The sequence below is a fragment of the Mustela erminea genome, chromosome 15, assembly GCF_009829155.1.
Source record: "Mustela erminea isolate mMusErm1 chromosome 15, mMusErm1.Pri, whole genome shotgun sequence".
Classification (NCBI taxonomy): domain Eukaryota; kingdom Metazoa; phylum Chordata; class Mammalia; order Carnivora; family Mustelidae; genus Mustela; species Mustela erminea.
This window is the reverse complement of record NC_045628.1, coordinates 24766243-24787544: the sequence shown is the minus strand read 5'-3', so window position 1 is coordinate 24787544 and position 21302 is coordinate 24766243. Positions and strand designations below refer to the sequence as shown.

At 32.9% G+C, this 21302-nt stretch overlaps 2 protein-coding genes across 9 annotated transcripts in view; both read right to left on the bottom strand.

Moving 5' to 3' along the window:
- SLITRK1 (SLIT and NTRK like family member 1) overlaps window positions 1-21302 on the bottom strand; it is a 430289-nt gene that overhangs the window by 20012 nt on the left and 388975 nt on the right. The window lies entirely within an intron of this gene.
- On the bottom strand, window positions 4851-5225 carry LOC116574250 (60S acidic ribosomal protein P1-like). Its single transcript, XM_032314920.1, has one exon. The coding sequence runs from the start codon at window positions 5186-5188 to the stop codon at window positions 4877-4879; it is 312 nt and encodes a 103-aa protein (XP_032170811.1). The 5' UTR covers window positions 5189-5225; the 3' UTR covers window positions 4851-4876.

The window sequence follows — 21302 nt, the reverse complement described above, 5'->3', positions numbered from 1 at the left end:
TACATCTCATTTTTCATTAGTTTATAAAATATCTATGCCTGATTTTCTTGCCAAAGCTAAAGATACTTTGAAACAGAACTGTGCTTTACACTCATCCATGGTAAGTTCACAGTAGACATTTATTCTTCGGTTTCTCATGATAAAAATAAAAACAACATCCAATTTGTAATTCTATGTGTCAAATAAGAGACGATAACATTGCTAACTTATTTTTCCCTTAGTGGCTCTGAATATAGAAGAAATTTGTAATTCTGAACCTCAGCATCTGGAAGTATGTGTTTAAATTTCAAATTATAGTATCAGTTAAACATATATGGAAATCACTTTTTAAAATAAAAACTAACAGGATATCATGCAAGACACATGTGTGTACAATGGAATACTGGCAGTCAAAAGAGTGTTTTCCAAGGGTTCCTGGGTGGCTCAGGTGTTTAAGCATTGACTCTCGATCTCAATTCAGGTCTTAATCTCAGGGTCTTGAGTTCAAGCCCTGAATTGGGCTCCACATTGAATCATGGAGCTAACTTAAAAAAAAAAAAAAAAAAAAAGTATTTTCCACAAAATGATTATTACCACTGAAGTAACTAGAATCACAGTGTATCTCACTGAAAAGGCTGAAAATTTTAAGATTCCATTTAAGATTTCTAAAGCCATTTCTATTTTTTCAGAATAAAAACTCCGAAAGCACATTCAAACTCATACAAGTTTCTCTATGCCTCCCTCCTCATTCTACCTGCCCTGGCTTCACTACTATTATTTGTAGGTTTTCAGTTAAAGCATATACCTAAAAAGAAAGAAAGAAAGGAAGAAAGAAAGAAAAAAGGAAGAAAGAAAGAAAAAAAGGAGAAAGACAGAAAGGGAAAAAGAAAGAACAAGAAAAATCCATTCACTTGTGCAATGAATTTCCAAACAATTGTCAAGTCAATAAAATAATGCATTTCTAAGATTTCTTATATTTGTACAATTTCTTTTTTATTGTGAGACAGTACCAAGTAAATATTTGTTAAAACCATGAAGTATCTGTACAATAAATGTTACTGATTCAGCTGCTAACATGTTTATAGTCCATCAAAATATAATATTTATATTTAGCTTTAGTACACTGAAATAAAAATCCAATGATTTTATAGACTGTCTTCCAACATACCTTCATATTAGATATCAGAACATGCTATTACAATTACCCACTTGAATATACCACAAAACATATTTTAAGGTGTGGGATGCTTTAAATAAATCATTAAAATAGAAAATAGAAAAAATATATGCTGCATATGCAATTGAAATTTAGTCATAATTAATAGGACTGTGTGTCCTTTTAGTTCTCAATTACAGGAATGTTATTATCTTTTGAGGTTGTAGGAGGTAGTTCCTAAGATCATACAAGTCCATGACTTTGAGATATAGATAGATAGATAGATAGTATGAATGAATGAACGGATGAATCAATACAAGAGCTACTGTGATTTAGAAAATAGTGATGACATAGTGATTGTTTTGATGAGAAGTATAGTTGTTTTGTCTTTGAATACTTCTTCTTGGACTGAAGAGCTACATTTTGGATTTTGTAATAACTTGTAGTTTGCACAGAACTATTTCCTTTTAAAATTAGGCTGAATGTTTTGCTGCCCTCACCAGGATACCACAGCATATGCAACTCTTAATTTCATTGAGAAGAATTTTGAATATTTGCTTAAAAATATTCATATGCTTCTGTGCATATACACAAAATCTTACTGGAAGCCTTATCATACATCTATTTGTTTTGTTCATTCATTTGTTCATTCACTCATTCATTCAACTTTAAAACTAAGGCACTAGCAATATCAAAGAAAGCCAACTGAAAACTAGCAGTAGTTACTAGCAATAAAGCATGCTGATAAGGGAAATACTTGTATAATTTTGAAGGTTAAAATAACAAGCTTATATTTATAGATGAAACAATTATGTTATCATGTACAATTAAAGTATAGAATATAAGGCATGCATTTATTTCAGCAGCTACATAATAACAATAGATTCACAGTTTATATAAAATGATAATTTTTAACTACAAGAAAAAACATCCCCTTGTCTGGTGAAAAAAAAAATACTCATTCAATGGCAAAGGCATGCCTCTGATCACGGCCAGGGAGAATGGCTGAGGCAATTAGAGAAATCCACAGAGCACTTTCACTCTTCGGTGGGCCTTCAAAATATAATGGGATATACTATTATCCACACACTTTTCCTCAAAGGCCTCTTTTTTTTTCTTTCAAAGTAATGATCACTGATAATCCCTTACCTTTTTACACTACATTTCTTTTTTATGAGAAAATTATACTATTTTCTGAGCTCCTTAATATTTAGAAGGTTAGTTTTATTATCATAGAAAGATCTATCTTTATGAGTTCTCATTAGCTATAATTTTTGAAGAAAAACACTTCTGGACCTTGAGGGTAGTATGGTAAGTAACATAAGTCAGACAGAGAAAGACAAATAGTGTACAATATCATTTATATGCAGAATCTAAGTAAGTAGATCTTATAGAAACAGAATAGAATGCTGGGTTACCAGGGGCTGTGGGGTGGAGGAATTGGGGAGATGTTGTAAAAGCATACACATACTTTCAGTTTAGAAGGTGTATTAATTTTGGAGATCTAATGTACTGCTTAGTGATAACAGTCATTATTAATACCATACTTCAAAGTTTCCATGAGATCTTAAATGTTCTCACCACAAAAAAGAATAATTATGTGATCTATTGGAAGTGTTAAATAATGCTATGGTGGTAATCACAGTTCAATATTTAAGTGTATCAAATCAACAGGCAGTACTCCTTAAACTTACACAAGTCTATCTCAATAAAAAATGTGGTGGGGCACCTGGGTGGCACAGTTGGTTAAATGTCTGACTCTTGGTTTAGGCTCAGGTGGAGAGATGCAGCCCTGCACTGGGCTCTGTGCTCAGTGCAGAGTCCGCCTAAGACTTTCGCTCCCTCTGCCCCCCGCCACCTCTTTCTCAAATAAATAAATCTTTTTAAAAAATGTGGTAAGTAGGGGCACCTGGGTGGTTCAGTGGGTTAAAGCCTCTGCCTTCAGCTCAGGTCATGATCCCTGGGTCCTGGGATCGAGCCCCTTGTCAGGCTCTCTGCTCAGCGGGGAGCCTGTTTCCCTTCCTCTCTCTCTGCCTGCCTCTCTGCCTACTTGTGATCTCAGCCTGTCAAATAAAGAAAATTAAAAAAATAAAAAAATTAAAATGCGGTAAGTATAAGGTACAAAAAGGAAAGAAAAACTTTACTTCAGATCTTTATGGTAACAAAGGACAATAGCCAGCATCCATGCTTTTAAACTTTGATGAATACAGACTGGTAAAATCAGAGATATTCTGTGATTCCCCTGGTAGAGCTCTGGATGCTATATAATATCCCATAGTCCAGAGTATTGAGAAAAATAATGAAAACATTTGTCCTTTGCCTAAGACTTTGTTCTGAAAAAAAAAATGTACATACATGCATATACATATATTTGGTAACTATGGTTAATATACATATACTATATTCTTGAAATTTGCTGAGAATAGATCTTAAGTGTTCTCACCACACACACACACACACACACACACGCTGGTAACTATGTGAGGTGATGAATACATATTAGCTTGATACAGTAATCATTGCACAATGTATATGTATATTAAAACATCACATTGTATACTGTAAATATATATAATTTTATTTGTCAATTTTAGCTCAATAAAGCTGAAGGAAAAGATAAAACAACAGTTTTATGTGCAAAATTTGAAGAATTTTGAAGAATATAAGAAATGAAAACAGTTTTTGAAAAACAGACATATTGTTGAAACAGATTAATGATTATATTTGATAAACTGTGCATAATGGGTATATGAGTGTTTATTTCATTCTTCACTTTAATATGTATCTATCTTCGTTTCTTCTTGATGAAAATGTATCTCTATTATTACTCTTTTCAAATGGTGCTTTTTTTTTATTGTCAACTTTTGTTTTTGTTTATCTTCTCCTTGAATCTTTATTCTTTAGTCCATTAATTTCTTAAGTGGTTCCTGCCTTCTTTGGATTTATTTAATGTTCCTTCTCAGAATTAAGTTAGCTATTTTGCTTACTATTTTCATCTTTTTATTCTTTTCTAACAAAAATACTAAATCTATCATTTTTCTTTAATGTATCATTATCCATTATTTTAATACATATTTCCATTGACTTCCATTTTTATGTTATATATAAGTTTATTTGGTGCTATTTAAAAGTGCATTTTAAGATTTCTACACTTTGTATTGTGATACCGATTTCTAAGTTAAATTGCATTGTGCATTGGAATGCATGATGATATGCTTGGAATGCATTCCAAGCATATCAGTCTCACTACCATACTTTACAAATGTCAAACCTGATCAGTTGTAATACATATTAACTATACTTTAAGAATGCATTTTCTTAAAGAGTTGCATACTCATGTTCAGATATTTTATATTCTATAATTTTGTTTACTTGCATATCAAGTATTTCATTCAGGCATGTTTTTGTCCTATAATGCAATGGATTTTTTTTCCAAAATCTCATCAAAATTAGATTACTTTTTGCTCATATATTTGTTATGTTATGAGACATTAATCCGTTTTGTTTGATATTAATATGAATAATCCTTTTTCTAGGTATTTAGCATATATTTGGTGTCATCCTTCCTCTCCTCTCCTCTGCTTTCCTAGATATTAGTCATGGCTTCTAGAAACAGGGCATAGCAGCCAATCTTTAGATATTAACTGGCAAAGTTATTTTCATTCATCATCATGCCTGATAGATTTGTTTTTAATTCTTTAAAAGAGCTCAGCTTTTTATTGGACAGGTTACAGAAGAGGTTTAGTCAAAAAGATCAAAGCCCATGTCATCATCAGACTCCTCTGATTCTACTTTCTTTGCTTCCATTTTCTTCTCAGCTGGGGCAGCAGTGGTGGAAGGAGCAGGACTTGCTGCTGATATAGCACCAGCTGCTGGGACGGGTCCACCAGCTCCTACATTGCCCATGAGGCTCCCCATATAGACAGACTGTGGCCAGGGTCTTTGCAAAGGGCCTGGCGGTAAATGTTTGACATTTACACCTGCTGCTTTAATGAGGGCATTGATCTTATCCTCCAGTATTGTCACCTCATCACAATGCAGGATGAGGGCCATGAGCAGATGCAGGAGAGCTCAAGGTGCAGGAGAAGACTGAGCGGGGGCTGCCTGGGAACGGCACTAATCACCAGATGAGGAGAGGGCCTTACCCCAACGCAGCCTTTGTTTCCTCGGAAGGACCTAACACCTTAGCTGAAGGTAAGGAAAAGCTTTCCTGATATATTTGGATTTATTTCTACCTACATATTTTGTCTCTTCCATTTGTCCCCCTCCCCCTGCCATTTTACATTGTTTTTATCTTTTCTTGCCTTATTCTGATAGGACTTTTTTCTCTTATTCCAACTTTTCCATCTACTATTTTAGAATTTATGCATTCTTTATGTTAGTGGTTATGCTAGAAACTTTACCGTGCTACTTAAGGCAATGAGGCTAAAAATCTGAAGTTACTTAATTATCTTCATCCTCAACAAAGCAAAAGCTTTGGAAGACATTAACTTTACCCACTCTCCACAGATCACATGCTGCTATAGTTCGGTTTAATAAGATAATTTTTGTCTGAGTTTGTTTCTTTGATTTACTCATATGAATGCAGTATCTTGCTTACATTCTTCCTTTTACCTCAGTCCTTTCTTCTGAGATCATTTTCTGTTAGATTTATAAAGTTATAACTTCTTTGATCTGAAGCTGCTTCCCTGTTTATGATAATGTGACTCAAATGTAATTCTCATTAATTTGTATGGATACTACTTCTCCAGGGAAGGTTTAGAATCCATTCTTTTTTTTTTTTTTTAAGTTTTTATTTTATTTTTTTACTAACATATAATGTATTATTAGCCCCAGGGGTACAGATCTGTGAATCACCAGGTTTACACACTTCACAGCACTCACCATAGCACATCCCTTCCCCAGTGTCCATAACCCGACCACTCTCTCCCCACCGCCCCCCTGCAACCCTCAGCTTGTTTTATGAGATTAAGAGTCTCTTACAGTTTGTCTCCCTCCTGATCCTGTCTTGTTTCATTTATTCCCTTCCTATCTCCATACCTCCCACGTTGCCTCTCAACTTCCTCGTATCAGGGAGATCATATGATAATTCTCTTTCTCTGTGGAATCCATTCTTTACCTTTCAAAGTCTTTAGTCACTTACTCTTTGAGCACTTGTCAAGTCTATGTAGCCTAGACACCTTTCTGAGAAATTTCTATTAGCTTTTATTTTCTTTGCTCTCTTTATCTAGAGTTCATATTTAGTTGTATTTTGGGTCTTTCATGAGTATATCTTCCCTCATTTTATCCTTTGGTTCCATATCTTTGGTGTATTACTTGACTTTTCTAAGTTGTCAATTATTTTTTATTTAATTTAGAAATACTGATTTTTAAGAGCTTCCTTGTTCCTATTTGCTTTTTAAGTTATATTTTTCTTATGCTGTGAATGCAGTGTTTAAGGGAAATACAATTATTTAAAATTATCTTCTTTTCTTCAATCTGTTTCCTACAGAGCAGTGGTTCTCAACTGGAGATGATTTAGTCCCCTCGGGACATTGGTAACGTGTGAAGACATTTTTAACTATCACAAGTAGGATGGACACTATTGGTTTTTACTGTATAGTATTTCCAAGATGTCAATAATGCCATGACTGAGAAACTGCTTTAGATTCACTTTTAAAATCTCAGTCTTTCATTATTCTACTGTTCCTAGGATGTCCTTTCATAGTTAAAGATTTATTTATTGGGGGGCCTGGGTGGCTCTGTTGTTAAGCGTCTGCCTTCCACTCAGGTCATGATCCCAGGGTCCTGGGATGGAGTCCCATATCGGGCTCTCTGCTCGGCGGGAAGCCTGCTTCTCCCTCTCCCACTCCCCCTGCTTGTGTTCCTGTACTCTATCTCACTCTTTGTCAAATAAATAAATAAAATCTTTAGAAATAAATAAATAAACATTTATATTTATTTCTATTTTATTAATATTGATATTAATATTTTATTATTATTTAAATATCATGCCCTGAGATCATGACCTTAGCTGAAACCAAGAGCTGGATGCTTAACCTACTGAACCACCCAGGTGCCCCTGTTCTTTCATATTTAAAAATGATACAATAAAAAGTTGGTTTGGGACTTGTAGGATTTTGTCAATGGTAAGCTTTGTCACAGGATGAGTTCAACAAAAACAACAATTTATACTTGGCATTCAATTGCTTTAGAAAAGAATCCTTTAAATCTTTGTCTGTGTGCCTAGCTTCCAGGCCTTAATGAGATGGTACAAAAGAAGAGATAATAGAATATTGTGCTCATATACAGAAGCCATATATTGAATCCTCTTGCTTAGAACTATACATCGATCTCATACTTTATTGTATACAGGACTCTCGAGTTTCTACTTTCCCTAGGGTTCTCCTATGACAAGTCTTTGCTATTTTAGTCCTTCCATTTGTACTAGAAGCTCTAGCTATTGCTGTCCTAGTTCACCACTTGTTACTTCATTTGCTCTCAGCATTCAGAATTTTATTGAAATCTCTTCTCTGAAGAACGTACTTTACTTATCCTCTTGGATACTGTGAGCTTATAATTTTAGGATTGTAACATTCCATCTTACTGACGTTTTGGATGTAAAGAACATCCACATGAAGAATGTACTGACCATGTGGTGGTGGTCACTGAAGAATATTTGCTTTTTTCACTTTTGGACTTATGGAATCATCAGAAAATACTAAAAGCAGTAATCTCTTTTTCATCATAGTTGAGGTGATTTTTTAATATGCTTATAAAAAAAGATAATTGTCCTACACAGAATCTTTTCATAGTTTCCAATCCTATTTTAGCTAAAATATAAAATCCTTATCATGATATCCTACGCAAAATGTTTGAGGATGGCCCCTGTCTACCTCTGTAATACCACTCCTGTGATCTCTCCAGGGCAACCACATTTATATTATTCCTTCAAAGAATTAACTCTCTCCAGGCTTAGAGATATTATATATGCTGTTTCTTTTGCCTGGGAAAATTTTTCTAACTGAAGTATTGCTTCCACCAAGAGACCTTCTCAGACTACTACCCATTCCATGTCTTGATGTCTGATTGTAATAATTTCCTATTTTGCTCCATATTGTTTTTTCAAAGCACTTTTACATCTTGTAACTATTATATAGTCACTCTATAGGACTATTGTAAATACTTTTCCCTTCTACAAAGTATTAAAGTTTTATGAGGGCATGAACCACATCTTTTAATTGAACACAGTACTTATGACAGTACTTATGACAGTGTCTAACACAGATTAGGCAGCAATTACATAATTATAAATGAGTCAGCAACACTGAAAATGCTATTTGTATTTTTGATGTTGTCAAGAATTGTGATGACGCTTTTTAATTTTTTAATTTCATTATTTTTTAAAAAGATTCGATTTATTTATTTGACAGAGATCACAAGTAAGCAGAGAGGCAGGCAGAGAGAGAGGGGGAAGCAGGCTCCCCATTGAGCAGAGAACCAGACATGGGGCTTGATCCCAGGCCCCTGGGATCACAACCTGAATTGAAGACATGCTTAACTGACTGAGCCACCCAGCACCCTGTGATGACTCTTTTATTAATAGATAAGCTTCATTTGTATTTCCCTGATGCCAAAATACCACCTCACACCAGTCAGAATGGCCAAAATTAACAAGTCAGGAAACAACAGATATTGGCAAGAATGTGGAGAAAGGGGAACCCTCCTACACTTTAGTGGGAATGCAAGCTGGTGTAGCCACTCTGGAAAACAGTATGGAGGTTCCTCAAGAAGTTGAAAATAGAGCTACCCTATGACTCAGCAATCACACTACTGGGTATTTACCCTAAAGATACAAATGTAGTGATCCAAAGGGGCACATGCACCCCGATGTTTATAGCATCAATGTCTACAATAGCTAAACTATGGAAAGAGCCTAGATGTCCATCAACAGATGAATGGATAAGGAAGAAGTGGTATATATATATATATAAAATGCAGCCATCACAAAACAAAAATCTTGCCATTTGCAATGATGTGGATGGAACTAGAGGGTATTAGGCTAAGCAAAATGAGTTAATCGGAGAAAGACAATTATCATATGTTCTCTCTGATATGAGAGGCAGGGTGGGGAGTTGTGAGGGGTAGGGAGAGAAAAAAATGAAACAAAGGACAAGGGAGGGAGCAACACTGAGCAAACCATAAGAGACTCTTAATTTCAAGAAACAAACAGGGTTTCTGGAGGGGAGAAGGATGGGAGGAATGGGGTGGCTGGGGTATGGACATTGGGGAGGGTATGTGCTATGGCAAGTGCTGTGAATTGTGTAAGACTGATGATTCACAGACCTGTACCCCTGAAGCAAATAATATATGTTAATAAAATTTAAAAAATTAAAAAAGATAAACTTCAGTTACCTAAAGTTTAATCACTGAATGAATAGAAGATTATTATGTATCTTGAAAATGGGGAATATCTTGTAACTGGTGTATGCATATGTGTGTGCGTGTCTGTGTGTATTTTCTTTTAATCTTGAAGCGACCAAAAGTCCTCATATTTTTAATTTTACCCAGCATCTTAGAAGTCAATACTAGGTTATAATTTCTCTTGGGTTTTCAATCTCTCTCTTTCCCCTTCTGCCATATATACAGTTATGTGATCCTGCTTTCTTTCTCATGGTGTTAACTTTGCTGGGTTACATGGCATTTATATCCCTGGTATACACTATAATGAACAAAAATGCCTCAGCATTATGGTCTTAAAACACTATTACATCATAAATTCCACGAGTTCAGTAATTAAACTTATATACTATTTTTTTTAGAAATATTAAGAAAAAATTTCTATATTTTACATTTAATATAGAATTTTCATCACTTAATAATAAAACTCATGGGCAGATTTGTGTTTGTCATATAAACCCCAAACTGCATATTTTTTAAAAGAACTATGGGTTATTACTTGATATGGTAAATTTCTGTTGGGTTTTAAAGCCACAAATAAGCACTTTACCAAAGTCCTCATTAACCTGTATCAGTAAATAGATGCTTTATATCTAGATAATGGAGAAATAGAACTGTATAAAGAGCTGTAGTATTATTCACATCAGAATAGTTTCTCCAAATGTCCTTTGCCTCTCCACTAAATTACTTCATTATAATCATAAAAATGTAACTTTATGATTACATCAATGTTATATCCCTCTGCAATTGCATATGCCTTTTGACTTTTTAATACATGTCTGTATTGAGAAAAGAGTATCATGTTGAAAAATTAGGCCTGCCTTGCCTCAAAGACAAGTAATTTTATTCAGATTTTTTTGTTTAAGCATTTCACTACTGTCCAAGCTTTAATCAATTCCAAAGTGCTGAATTCTGTGTTTACTTATGTGCATGTGTAAGTAAAAATTTTTGGAGCTTTGTGGATACGTGGCATTCTTGTTAGCACTTTTTTACATCTGTAAGGTAAATACTACCTAAGACACTGGTCTAATCCACACAGTTGTCATTGGTGGACACCTGATCTAAACCTAAGTTTATCTAATTGTAAAATCCACATGCTTAAACTGAAGGCTCTATTCTTAACTTATGATATATTTTACCGATGGTGATTACCTTGGAGTCTTAACATCTTCACATAAGTGAAAGAAAAAGTATCTGCTTCAAATACATAATACATTAAAATGTCATATTATATCAAATAAAATAAAATATTGCTGGACCAAAATTTGGGGTAAGAAGATAACAATCTGCAATTCAGACTTCTAGGTAGTAATACCATACAGTTCATAAGCTAATATGTGAGACAAATCAAATTGAAATATTACACAAGAATAGATTTTTCAATATAGTTCATAGCTTCTGATTCTGGTGGTCTGTCTGTCTCTGTCTTTCTCTCTTTCTCTATATATACAAAATGTGAAATTTTGTCTTTTATGTCAAATATTGAATAAAAATCTGATTTGTGTCCTGTAATCATAATGACTTCATCTCAGGGCAATGACGGCATTTTGTTTTTTTCCCTTTCTCTCTCTCCTCATGCTCTAAAGAGAAAATATATGAGATCATTGTCATTTGGAATTGGCCCAGAGCCAGGATGAGTTATGAAGAACACAGTTGGAAGGTAAGCATTATGAGAAATGGATCTTGTCCTTATGGATGGCCTTCCCCCAACACCAGTTCAGTGTCAAGCACAGGAGTGGAATAAAATTTTACTCAGTAAGTATCTGTTAATTCAATGAATGACTATAATAATACCATTTCTATGACTAGATTTATGCTTAACAGGTATATTTTAAAAATATATAACCATTTACCTTCTAAAATGACAGTCAAAATCTTAAATTTATTTTTCTTAAATTTCTTTTCTTGTTCAAGTTCATATATGTACTGTAATAATAAGTAAACTGTATAAAGAGCTGTATAAAAAACATTTTGTTTTGCTGATAAAAAATATCTGTTAAAAATTTTTGGCTAAAGGGGTGTTTAACTGTGTCAGTCACTAGAGCATGAGACTCTTGATCTTGGGGTCTTGAGTTTGAGCCCAACATTGGGTGTAGAGATTACATAAAAATAATTTGGGGCTCAGTGTATTTATTTGCACCATAAACTAATTTAGTTACATGATTTTTGATTGATGGACTAATTATGCAGGCATCATTTATAATGACTCAAATCAACTTAAAAAAAGAGGAACTCTCCCTTTTAAGTGAAAATCAAGCAATTTCCCAACACGGTAATGCTTTATGCTTTGTGTGGCAACAAATTAAAAAACATGGTCATTATGAGATTTATTGGATGCAAGTCAAAGGAATAAAATTTCTTGAGAATTTATTTTTAACTCTCAAAATGACTTATCACATCAAGATCACCTATAAATACGCTCTCTAAGAGCAAATAGTGAATTTCCTACTTCTTTGTATATACAAAGTCCATGATATAATATTGAGTTAGAACAAAAAGGCTTCTTGAATATGGCACTGAATGTATACCTTCTACATGATCCCAGAAAGAAAAGTTTAGTTGTTCTCCTCCATTAGTTTGAAAGTATATGTTTAATTGATAAATAGGAACTTTCAGATGGCAGTGATAAATAAAACTACTATAAATTTCTGTTGTTTCCAACATCACCTGCAAGAAAACTTTGAACACAAATATTAAATCATATTAACAGATCTAATAGATATGATTTCTGTATTTCCTTTCAGTTTTACTATGATAGGGAACTTTTTAAAGCTTTACTCTTCAATAAAATCCACTTATAATTAATATGTCATTTAAATTTATTGGATGTGTTTTGAAGTTATTAATCCTATGCATTCCTCTTGCATAGCAAAACTCTATTTTGTGAGGCATCATCATTCTACTCCTATCCAAGAAGCTCTAGCCACCTCTTTGTTTATGATTTTGTTTTCCATTTAGGTTTTATTTAAATCACATAAATCATACATATAATTTAGACCCTGATAGATCTTAGTACTCTCTTTTATAGAATTTAACTTTGGTTCAGTAGCTATTTTGAGTTATTGAATACTATGATAGAATCTGAAAAGAATGTTGAATTTTCTGACGAGACAGCTATATATCACTCTCATTAGCATGTGGTATAGGTAACTACCTAATATCACAGGCAGTGAATATATTTACATTTGAAAATGGCTATTTCAGGTAAAAATTTACACTTTGTGAAACCAGTATTTATTTACTGAATGGTCATTGCAAAGATGGGAAAAAGGGTCCTTTCACTTACTGGAAACAGCTAATATCATCTTATAATATTACCAATATATTTAGAATGTAAAACTTTTACAGTGCTAAAACATTGATGTCTAAGAAACTTTCTTCCAACAGCACATCATTTAGAGTTATTTATAAAAGTTTAATGTTTAAACAGAATCAAAATATCAAAAATGATTCTCAAAATATTACAAATTTTTTAAAAGATTTTATTTACTTGTTTGACAGAAAGAGATCATAAGTAGGCAAAGAGGCAGGCAGAGAGAGAGGAAGGGAAGCAGGCTCCCTTCTGATCAGAGAGCCAAATATGGGGCTCGATCCCAGGACCCTGAGATGATGACCTGAGCCAAAGGCAGAGGCTTAACCCACTGAGCCACCCAGGCACCTCTACAAATTATTTTTTGATAATGTTTTTTAGATTTATGCATTTATTTAGTTTGGGCAAATTAAATTGGTACAAATTGATACAAATCCAATTGGTACAAATATAAAAGGATATTTTTGAAATATATTCATTTTTAATTTTATATACAAAAAATTCAAATCAATATCTACACAGAATTATAGTGACTAACCATACAAACTATAAAAAAGGTTTAGAAAAACACCTTATTGGCAAATGTTATCTTTTAATGTTTATATATATAATGTTTTGCTGTGTATATATATATATATATATATATGTCTGTACTTCATTCCCACATTGCTTTAAATTGTGGTCATAATCTAAAGCAAAATACTATTGCATCACCTGTGAAATAGTATAATACCCTGTGGAAAATGCTACTTTAATGTCAAATTATAAAATATTTCATGTGTGAAATAAATGAATATTTTCATGATCTATAAGTTGAATATTAGTGATATTTGGTTAAGAGCTTCTTGTGTCTTTTTCTCCCTTCAATACACAAATATAATTAATATACCCACCAAAGAACTTTCATGGCATTATTTATGGAAAGCAAGTCAGTGAAAAAAGAAGTTGGGTAGAGATTACCTAAATATTTATTCTCTAAAATGATGATAGCTTTGCTCAGTGTAAGGAAGAATTTGGATAAAAAGTTTTAACAGTTTAAAGATGGAATGCTCGTTGTGCAACAAAAACTCCCAAGATCCGTATTTTTATTTTTAGATAGTAAAATAAAAAATTTAATTTCTATATAGTTTGTTTCTCTCATTATAGATGTCCTACTACACATATTTGCTCTCCATACATTATTTAATATACTTCTTTCTTTGATTCTTTAACTACAAAATACTACCAGCGAACTCTCACTCCTTACATCATTATCCCAGGCCTATTTGGCTAACACCAATGTAGTATTTATATTAAAAAAAGCATTTTAATCTTAAAAAGCTGTTCTCTATTACTGGTGTACCTATATATGATTTTTGTGTTTTAAAGAGATACAGAAAAATTATGAGGATATATATATATATATCCGTAACTTGAAAAAATAAATATATTGAGAATTACAGATGGATTTTTATGCTATGCCAAAATATCTGAATGTGTTTTTAATGCTCAAAAATTAATGGCTCCAAAACAACGAAAATCTAAATAGTTGTAAATCATTTTCTCAGGAATAGAATTTATTTCTAATTTATTCTTGTGGCTCTTTTCGTGTGAATTTTATTTTATATATTGAACACTCTAGCTTTAATTAATTTCTTTGTAATAAATTAATTTTTAAGTGGTAAAGCTATTATTTATTACACATAATAAATGAATCATGATTAGTTCATGCTATTTGTAGACACTAAAATTTTACTAGATATTGAAAATTACAGCATACAAACCATATTGTTTTTTCTGTCTCTAAAAGTTATTATAATATACAGAGGGAAAAATGAAAAACCAAACAATCACTTCAAAATCCATATGGTAGCAAAATGATGGTTATAAAAACTTCAAATATAAACCTAGCAGTATAATAATCTATATTATCTTCTTGGAAAATTTGATTTGGGTAATTCTTTAGTAGCTTTTTAACTTCCTGCATTAAGACATCCATGAACCAGCACTTTGATATCTACATACTCTGACTGTATTTCCAAAATATACACAGTAGAGGCATAAGTATAATATATTGTTCTCTGTTTCTTAATTACACTTATACTTCAAATTCAGCCTGCATTGAATCAACTACTTATATGACATTCACGCATCTTTTACCGTTTTATCTTCACAAGAAATTGTGAGGTTTACAAATCTTTTCTCATCTTAGAGATAAGTAAACTGGGGAGTAGAAAATATAAGTAACATTGTAAAATTCACTTAGTTGATAATTCCCAGACATGTGTACTTTTATTTATACTTCTGTAAGAGCTAATGATAATGGTATCTGAAATAAATTTTTGCCTAATCTCTGAACAAAGTCCTTGAAAAATGTTACCTTGCTAAGATTATTTTGTAAGTTATGGAGAGGATGGAATGATGCCTAAGGAAGGATTCAAAATACATTATGGTGGAGGGAAGTGAGTGGCATATAGAAAAAAACAAGACTGGCCATGGGATGATACTCACTGAAGCTGAGTAGTGGGTAAATAGGAAATTATTATATTCTACTTCCTGCTTTTGTAAATTCTTGAATTTTTTTCATTAAAAATTTTAAAAATGTATTGAATTTACTTCATCCAACAACAGCAGAATGCACATTCTTTCATACTCATATGGAATATTCACCAAGATAGACCATATTCTGGGTCATAAAACACACTTTAAAAAATTAAAATAATAGAAGTCATAATAATCTGTTTTCATACCATAATGCAATTAAACCAGAAATCAATATCAGAAAGATAACTCAAAAGTCCCAATAGACAGAGATTAAACAATATAGCTCTAACACATGGGTAAAAGAAGACACCTCAAGAGAAATGAAAACACATTTGGAACTAAATGAAAATGAAAACACGCTTATTAAAATATGTGAGATGTAGCAAAAGCAATGTTCAGAAGGATATTTACAGCATTGGGTAGTTATAAAGAAAAAGGTTTAAAATCATGTTTTAAGTTTCCATATTAGAAAGTTTGAAAAAGAAGAGAAAACTAAACCCAAAGAAAGAACAACAACAAAAATAATAAATTTAGAACAGAAATCAATTAAATCAGATATAGGAAATCAATAGAGAAAATCGAGAAAGCCAAAACTGATTTTTTTCACAAGATCAATAAAATCAATAAGCTTCTATGTAGCCAGTCTAAGACAAAAAGAGAAAAGATACAAATTACTAATATTAGAAGTGAAAGATGGTATATCACTAAAGATCCATGGCCATTAAAAGGATAAAAAAATATCCTATAAAAAACCTCTACGCTGGACACATTTGATAACCTAGGTAAATGGACCAGTTCCTTGAAAGATACCAACTACCAAGACTTATACAAGAAGAAACAGATAATCTGAATATGACCATATTATTCAATAATTAAGAACCTCCCCAAATAGAAAGCACCAAGCTTAAGTGTGTTCACTGATGAACTGCACTGAACACAGAAGGGAAAATTATACCAATTCTCTACAATTTCTTTCAGAAGGTAAAAGTACTCTTACCATATGACCCACCAATCACATGTGAAGAAGTGGAAAATTTATGTCCACACAAAAACCTTCATACAGATGTGTAAAACAACTTAATTCATAATTGCCAAAACTTGGAAGCACCAAGATGTCCTACGGTAGGTAAATGGATAAACTTTGGTATATCCAGACACAGAAATGAAAAGGCACGAAGGAACCTTAACTTCATAATATAAGTAGAAGAAGGCAATCTGAACAAGTACATACTATACCATTTCACAATATGACAGTCTGGAGAAGGTAAAACTATGAGACACTGGAAAGATGAGTGGTTGGGAGAAATGGGGAGAGGGGATGGACGAACAGGTGGAGCACAGAGGATTTTTAGGATGGTGAAAATATTTTGTTTGATACCATAATAATGGATACAAATCATTATGCATTTGTCCAAACCTATAGAATGCATAACACCCAGAGTGAATCCTAAGGTATACTATGGACTTTGATATGTCAATGCTAATTAATGAATTATAACAAAGATACCCTCTGGTGATGGATGTTGATAACGAGCGAGGCCATGCATTTGTGGAGGTAGGGGGTTTATGAAACATCTCTGTATCTTCCTCTCAATTATGTTCTGAACCTAAAATTGCTGTAAAAATTAAGCCTTTCTTAAAAAAATAAGAAAAAAATGTGTTGTAGGAAACATCTGTGGGAAGAAATAACATTATAAACCTAGACTGAACACCACATATACCTAATAAATCTAAGCCAAATTTTAAAAAAATATATAAAGTGAAATAATAAAATAAAAGGGCTAATTTTTTTTTTTTTTTTTTTTTTTTTTTTGGTCCTGGTAAAAGACTTTGGGTAGACAAGGAGAGATGATAGTAATATGCTATCAGGTCATAGACTGAGTTAAGTGAGGGGGGAAAAATGTGACAACACAATAAAAATATACCAGTGAAGTTAAATTTGAAATGATTAGTAAAAAGAAAAGACACAGGATATAATACAAATAATGGTATTATTTAATAAACAATTTAATTTATTATATTTATAAGTTTTTTTATGATGTATACTTTTTAAAATAACTATTGAACACTAACCATGTTAGTAAATTGCTTAAAATCTATAAATTAGAATTTTCCTAATGATTCTTCCTCATTTACACAATATACTAAACTGTTGTCTATATCTTGTTCCAGAAATTTTGTTGCCTATGTTGAAAATTCACCTCTGCTATTTATTAGCTGTGTAATATTAGACATATTACTTAACCTCTGTATGCTTCAAAATCTTTATAAGTGAGGATAACAATAGTATTTATTTTGTAGGGTTATTTTGAAAAGTCGTGGAATTAATAATATTAAGCTATTAAGTATATAAAACAGAACCTGACATATACACAAATTAAATGTTACCTATGATGATGAAGATGATGATGGTGGGGTGATACAAGAATGGTTTGAGCTTTGATTTTAATAGTCACAATAGAAGAAATCTTTACTAAACCAGCATTGAGTACAGATAGTCAATGAAGTATCTAATGTCATCTGGCCTTATCAGAACCTCACAGCATTTTCCTTCATCCTGCAAAGTCATATTCCTAAAGGTCTACCCAGAAGAGAAAGGGGTTTCGGCACTTTTTTTTTTTTTTTTTAATTTGACAGAGAGAGACACAGCAAGAGAGGGGAACACAAGCAGGGGGAGTGGGAGAGGGAAAAGCAGGCTTCCCGTTGAGCAGGAAGCCCAGTGTGGGGCTCTATCCCAGAACCCTGGGATCATGACTTGAGCCGAAGGCAGATGTTTAAGGAGAGCCACCTAGGTGCCCCTTTTGCACACATTCTTAACCCAGGACCATTTTGATGAGGATTCCACAGAGTTTCCATTATTTCAACACTATACTGATTGACAGGGAATGAGGAAGGAAACAACTAGAGGTTGTGTACTTGTTTCTATTTTAGAACTCCTATCATCTTCTCTATAGAAAAAATGACTCTTTTTGTTTTCTAATATTTATGCTTCAGTACAAAAATAACAGCAAAGAGTAACATTCAATTTTTGTGTTGTGGACTTCACTCATGCCATAATCTCTAAGTATGGGAGCTTATCTCCAGGGATGCATTCTCTTCCCATATAGGTATACGCTGACAAAATGAGCTTCTCTCAGCTTTCCAGTTACTCAATCTCTTCAGATGAGCTGAAGATGAATTTCATTTCATCTTAACATAAATTACTCTCAAGAGTGAATGATACATAAATGAGGTTCCTATATAATAGCTCAATGGACTGATACCATATGCCTATTGCGGAGACCTGACATTTACTTAGGGAGTATATTTGACACTTATTCATTCAGTACCAATACGAAAATTTCCCACCAGCTAGTCTTTTTATCTAAGACTATATTTCTATCATAGAATCCGATATAACACAGTGTTTGTTTTTCACTTTTGGGTTTTTTGTTTGTTGGTTTTTGAGGGGGCTCAAGTCCTTATCTATTATCTGGGTTTCCCTATGCAGGAAATGAAGATAGTTAAGTCAGCCATTCAAACAATGAACACAAAATATTGTCAATCTCTGTGCAATCAATATCATGTTCAGTTGCCATATATCTTGGTTTCTGCAGCTATTGATAAGCTTCTGAATATATATATCACTTATGCTTATAGATTTTCTTCTGGATATTAGAGTTATGTAAATATAATGAATCACCATTATTATTATAAGTTAGAATAATAAAATGTTGCTTACGCTAAACCATGCAACAAATTATCATGGTATTCATTTGGCAGTGTTAACACTTCATTAGAGTTCCAATGAAGAGAAGATAACTAATTTAATTTTGATATTTAACACTGTAATATGGGAATGAGGTGAGAATGTTCATTATGAAAACAGCCATCCTTTCCTTGGTCTTATATTTTAAATATCTCTATATGCCTTAAAATTCAGTTTTAATCTTTCTAAATAGGATCGGTTCTGATACTTTAGACAAAGGTAAACATTTTCCATTGTGTGTCTTTTGTTGTTTTCTCAATTTCATTTTTTAAATAAATGGGAATCTGCTAAATGCCTTGGATTGCACCTCAAATCCATTCTTCAGTGGTTCAACAAACTTTTCCCTTTTAAAATAAAAATGGGAGAAAAGTAATTAGAACTTTAAATCAATCACACATGAAGTTGTTTTTCTTCCTACCTTCTATTGATGATTTTCATCAGTGTCACTTATATGCTGTAGAAAATAGTACCTTATTATGTTGAGATGGCTTTTTCAGTAATGTCAAATATTTACAACAGTCAAAAATATGAAAGCAATAAACTCATGCCACTGAATCATGTGCAAAAACTATACAGTTTCCTTAAAGAAAAGTTCTTCAGGTTGCCATTTAGAGCCTATATATGCTAATTTTAGACATCATTTCGATGAAACTATTCAGTTGCTGTCTGAGTTTGTAGCACATTAGAAGCAATAAATTAAAAGCCTGTGTGTGTGTGTGTGTGTGTGTGTAATTGTGAGTGTGTCAAAGGTTTAGAGATATATTAAAATATTGGTAAGGGTGGAAGATATTACAAGTAAATACAGCTGTGGCGAAGACCCTAAAGTGGGAACACGGGACTCCTATCTTGAGAGAGTAGCAGAAAGTAAGATAAGAGAAGAAATGAGGAATCAAGTCATTTAAGGGTTTTCAGGCTATTGTAAGAATCAATAGGACTTATCGGTGTTGAGTTGAAGAATGCCATGATTTGACTTAAATGCTAAAAAGATCATTCCAGTTTCTGTGACAATAGGCTGAAGTGGGTATGGGAAAAAGTTAAGAAATCAGAAAGCAGGCTTTAATGCAATCCAGATGAAACATGATATTGTTCTGGCCCAAACTAGTATTGGTTAAGGGTGAAATAAAGAGGGAGATACAGATAATCTTGAAGTTAGAGTCAGCTGATGTAGATAACAAAGGTCCTAAATCATTATATAAAAGTTAAATTATATTTAGTACATATTATATAAAAGGCAGGAACATGTATAATCAATTTTGGAAAGATTACTATTAAAATGTTTAAACCAAGGTTACATTAAATACTTAATTTTAAAGGGTAGTTTTCTATTCCGGGAAAAATCACTTACATAGGTTAGTTAGCATGTAATCTGACAATCTGGGGAAAAGATTTCTAAATAATAAAACAACATCCCTACTAATGAAACTCTGGTACACAGCTACTGTGGTGGTTAATTTTATGTGTCAACCTCCCTGGATCACAGGGTACCCAGATATTTGGCTAAACATTATTTCTGAGTGTGTCTGTGAGGGTGTTTCTGGGTGAAATTAGCATTTGAATAAGTGGACTCAGTAAAGCAGTTTATGCTCCCCAATGTGGGTGGACATCATGCAATCGAGGACCTGAATAGAACAAAAAGGCAGAGGCAGGAAGAACTTGGCTTTTTCTGCTTGATTGCTTGAGCTGGGACATCAATCTTCTGCCCTCATTGCTCCCAGTTCTCAGGCCTTTGGACTCGGACTGAATTACACCACCAGCTTTCTTGGGTATGTGGTTTACAGATGGCAATTAGGGGAGTTTTCAGCCTCCATAATTGTGTGAGCTAATTCCTTTAATAAATCTCTTCCCATTATCGATAGATAGATAGATAGATCCCCAACTGATTCTGTTTTTTCTGGAGAATCCTGATACAGTTCATTTAATCCTAATAGAATTTCACAGAAACTGCACTGATATGGAATAATCACAAGAAGAAAATTCTTAAAAGCTATGTTTAAGCAGGAGTACAAATTATAGAATTATAGACATGGAGATTATTGACTACAGAGTGAATAGCGAAATGTAGAACTATAGACATAGTTGGAGGTTAATGCAATAATACATATGGGAAATAATGAAGGCATAAATTAACGCAGTATCCCTAGTATTGG

What these genes read in the sequence shown, in the direction of transcription:
- LOC116574250 (XM_032314920.1), bottom strand. Translation starts at nt 5,188, where the DNA reads ATGGCCCTCATCCTGCATTGTGATGAGGTGACAATACTGGAGGATAAG.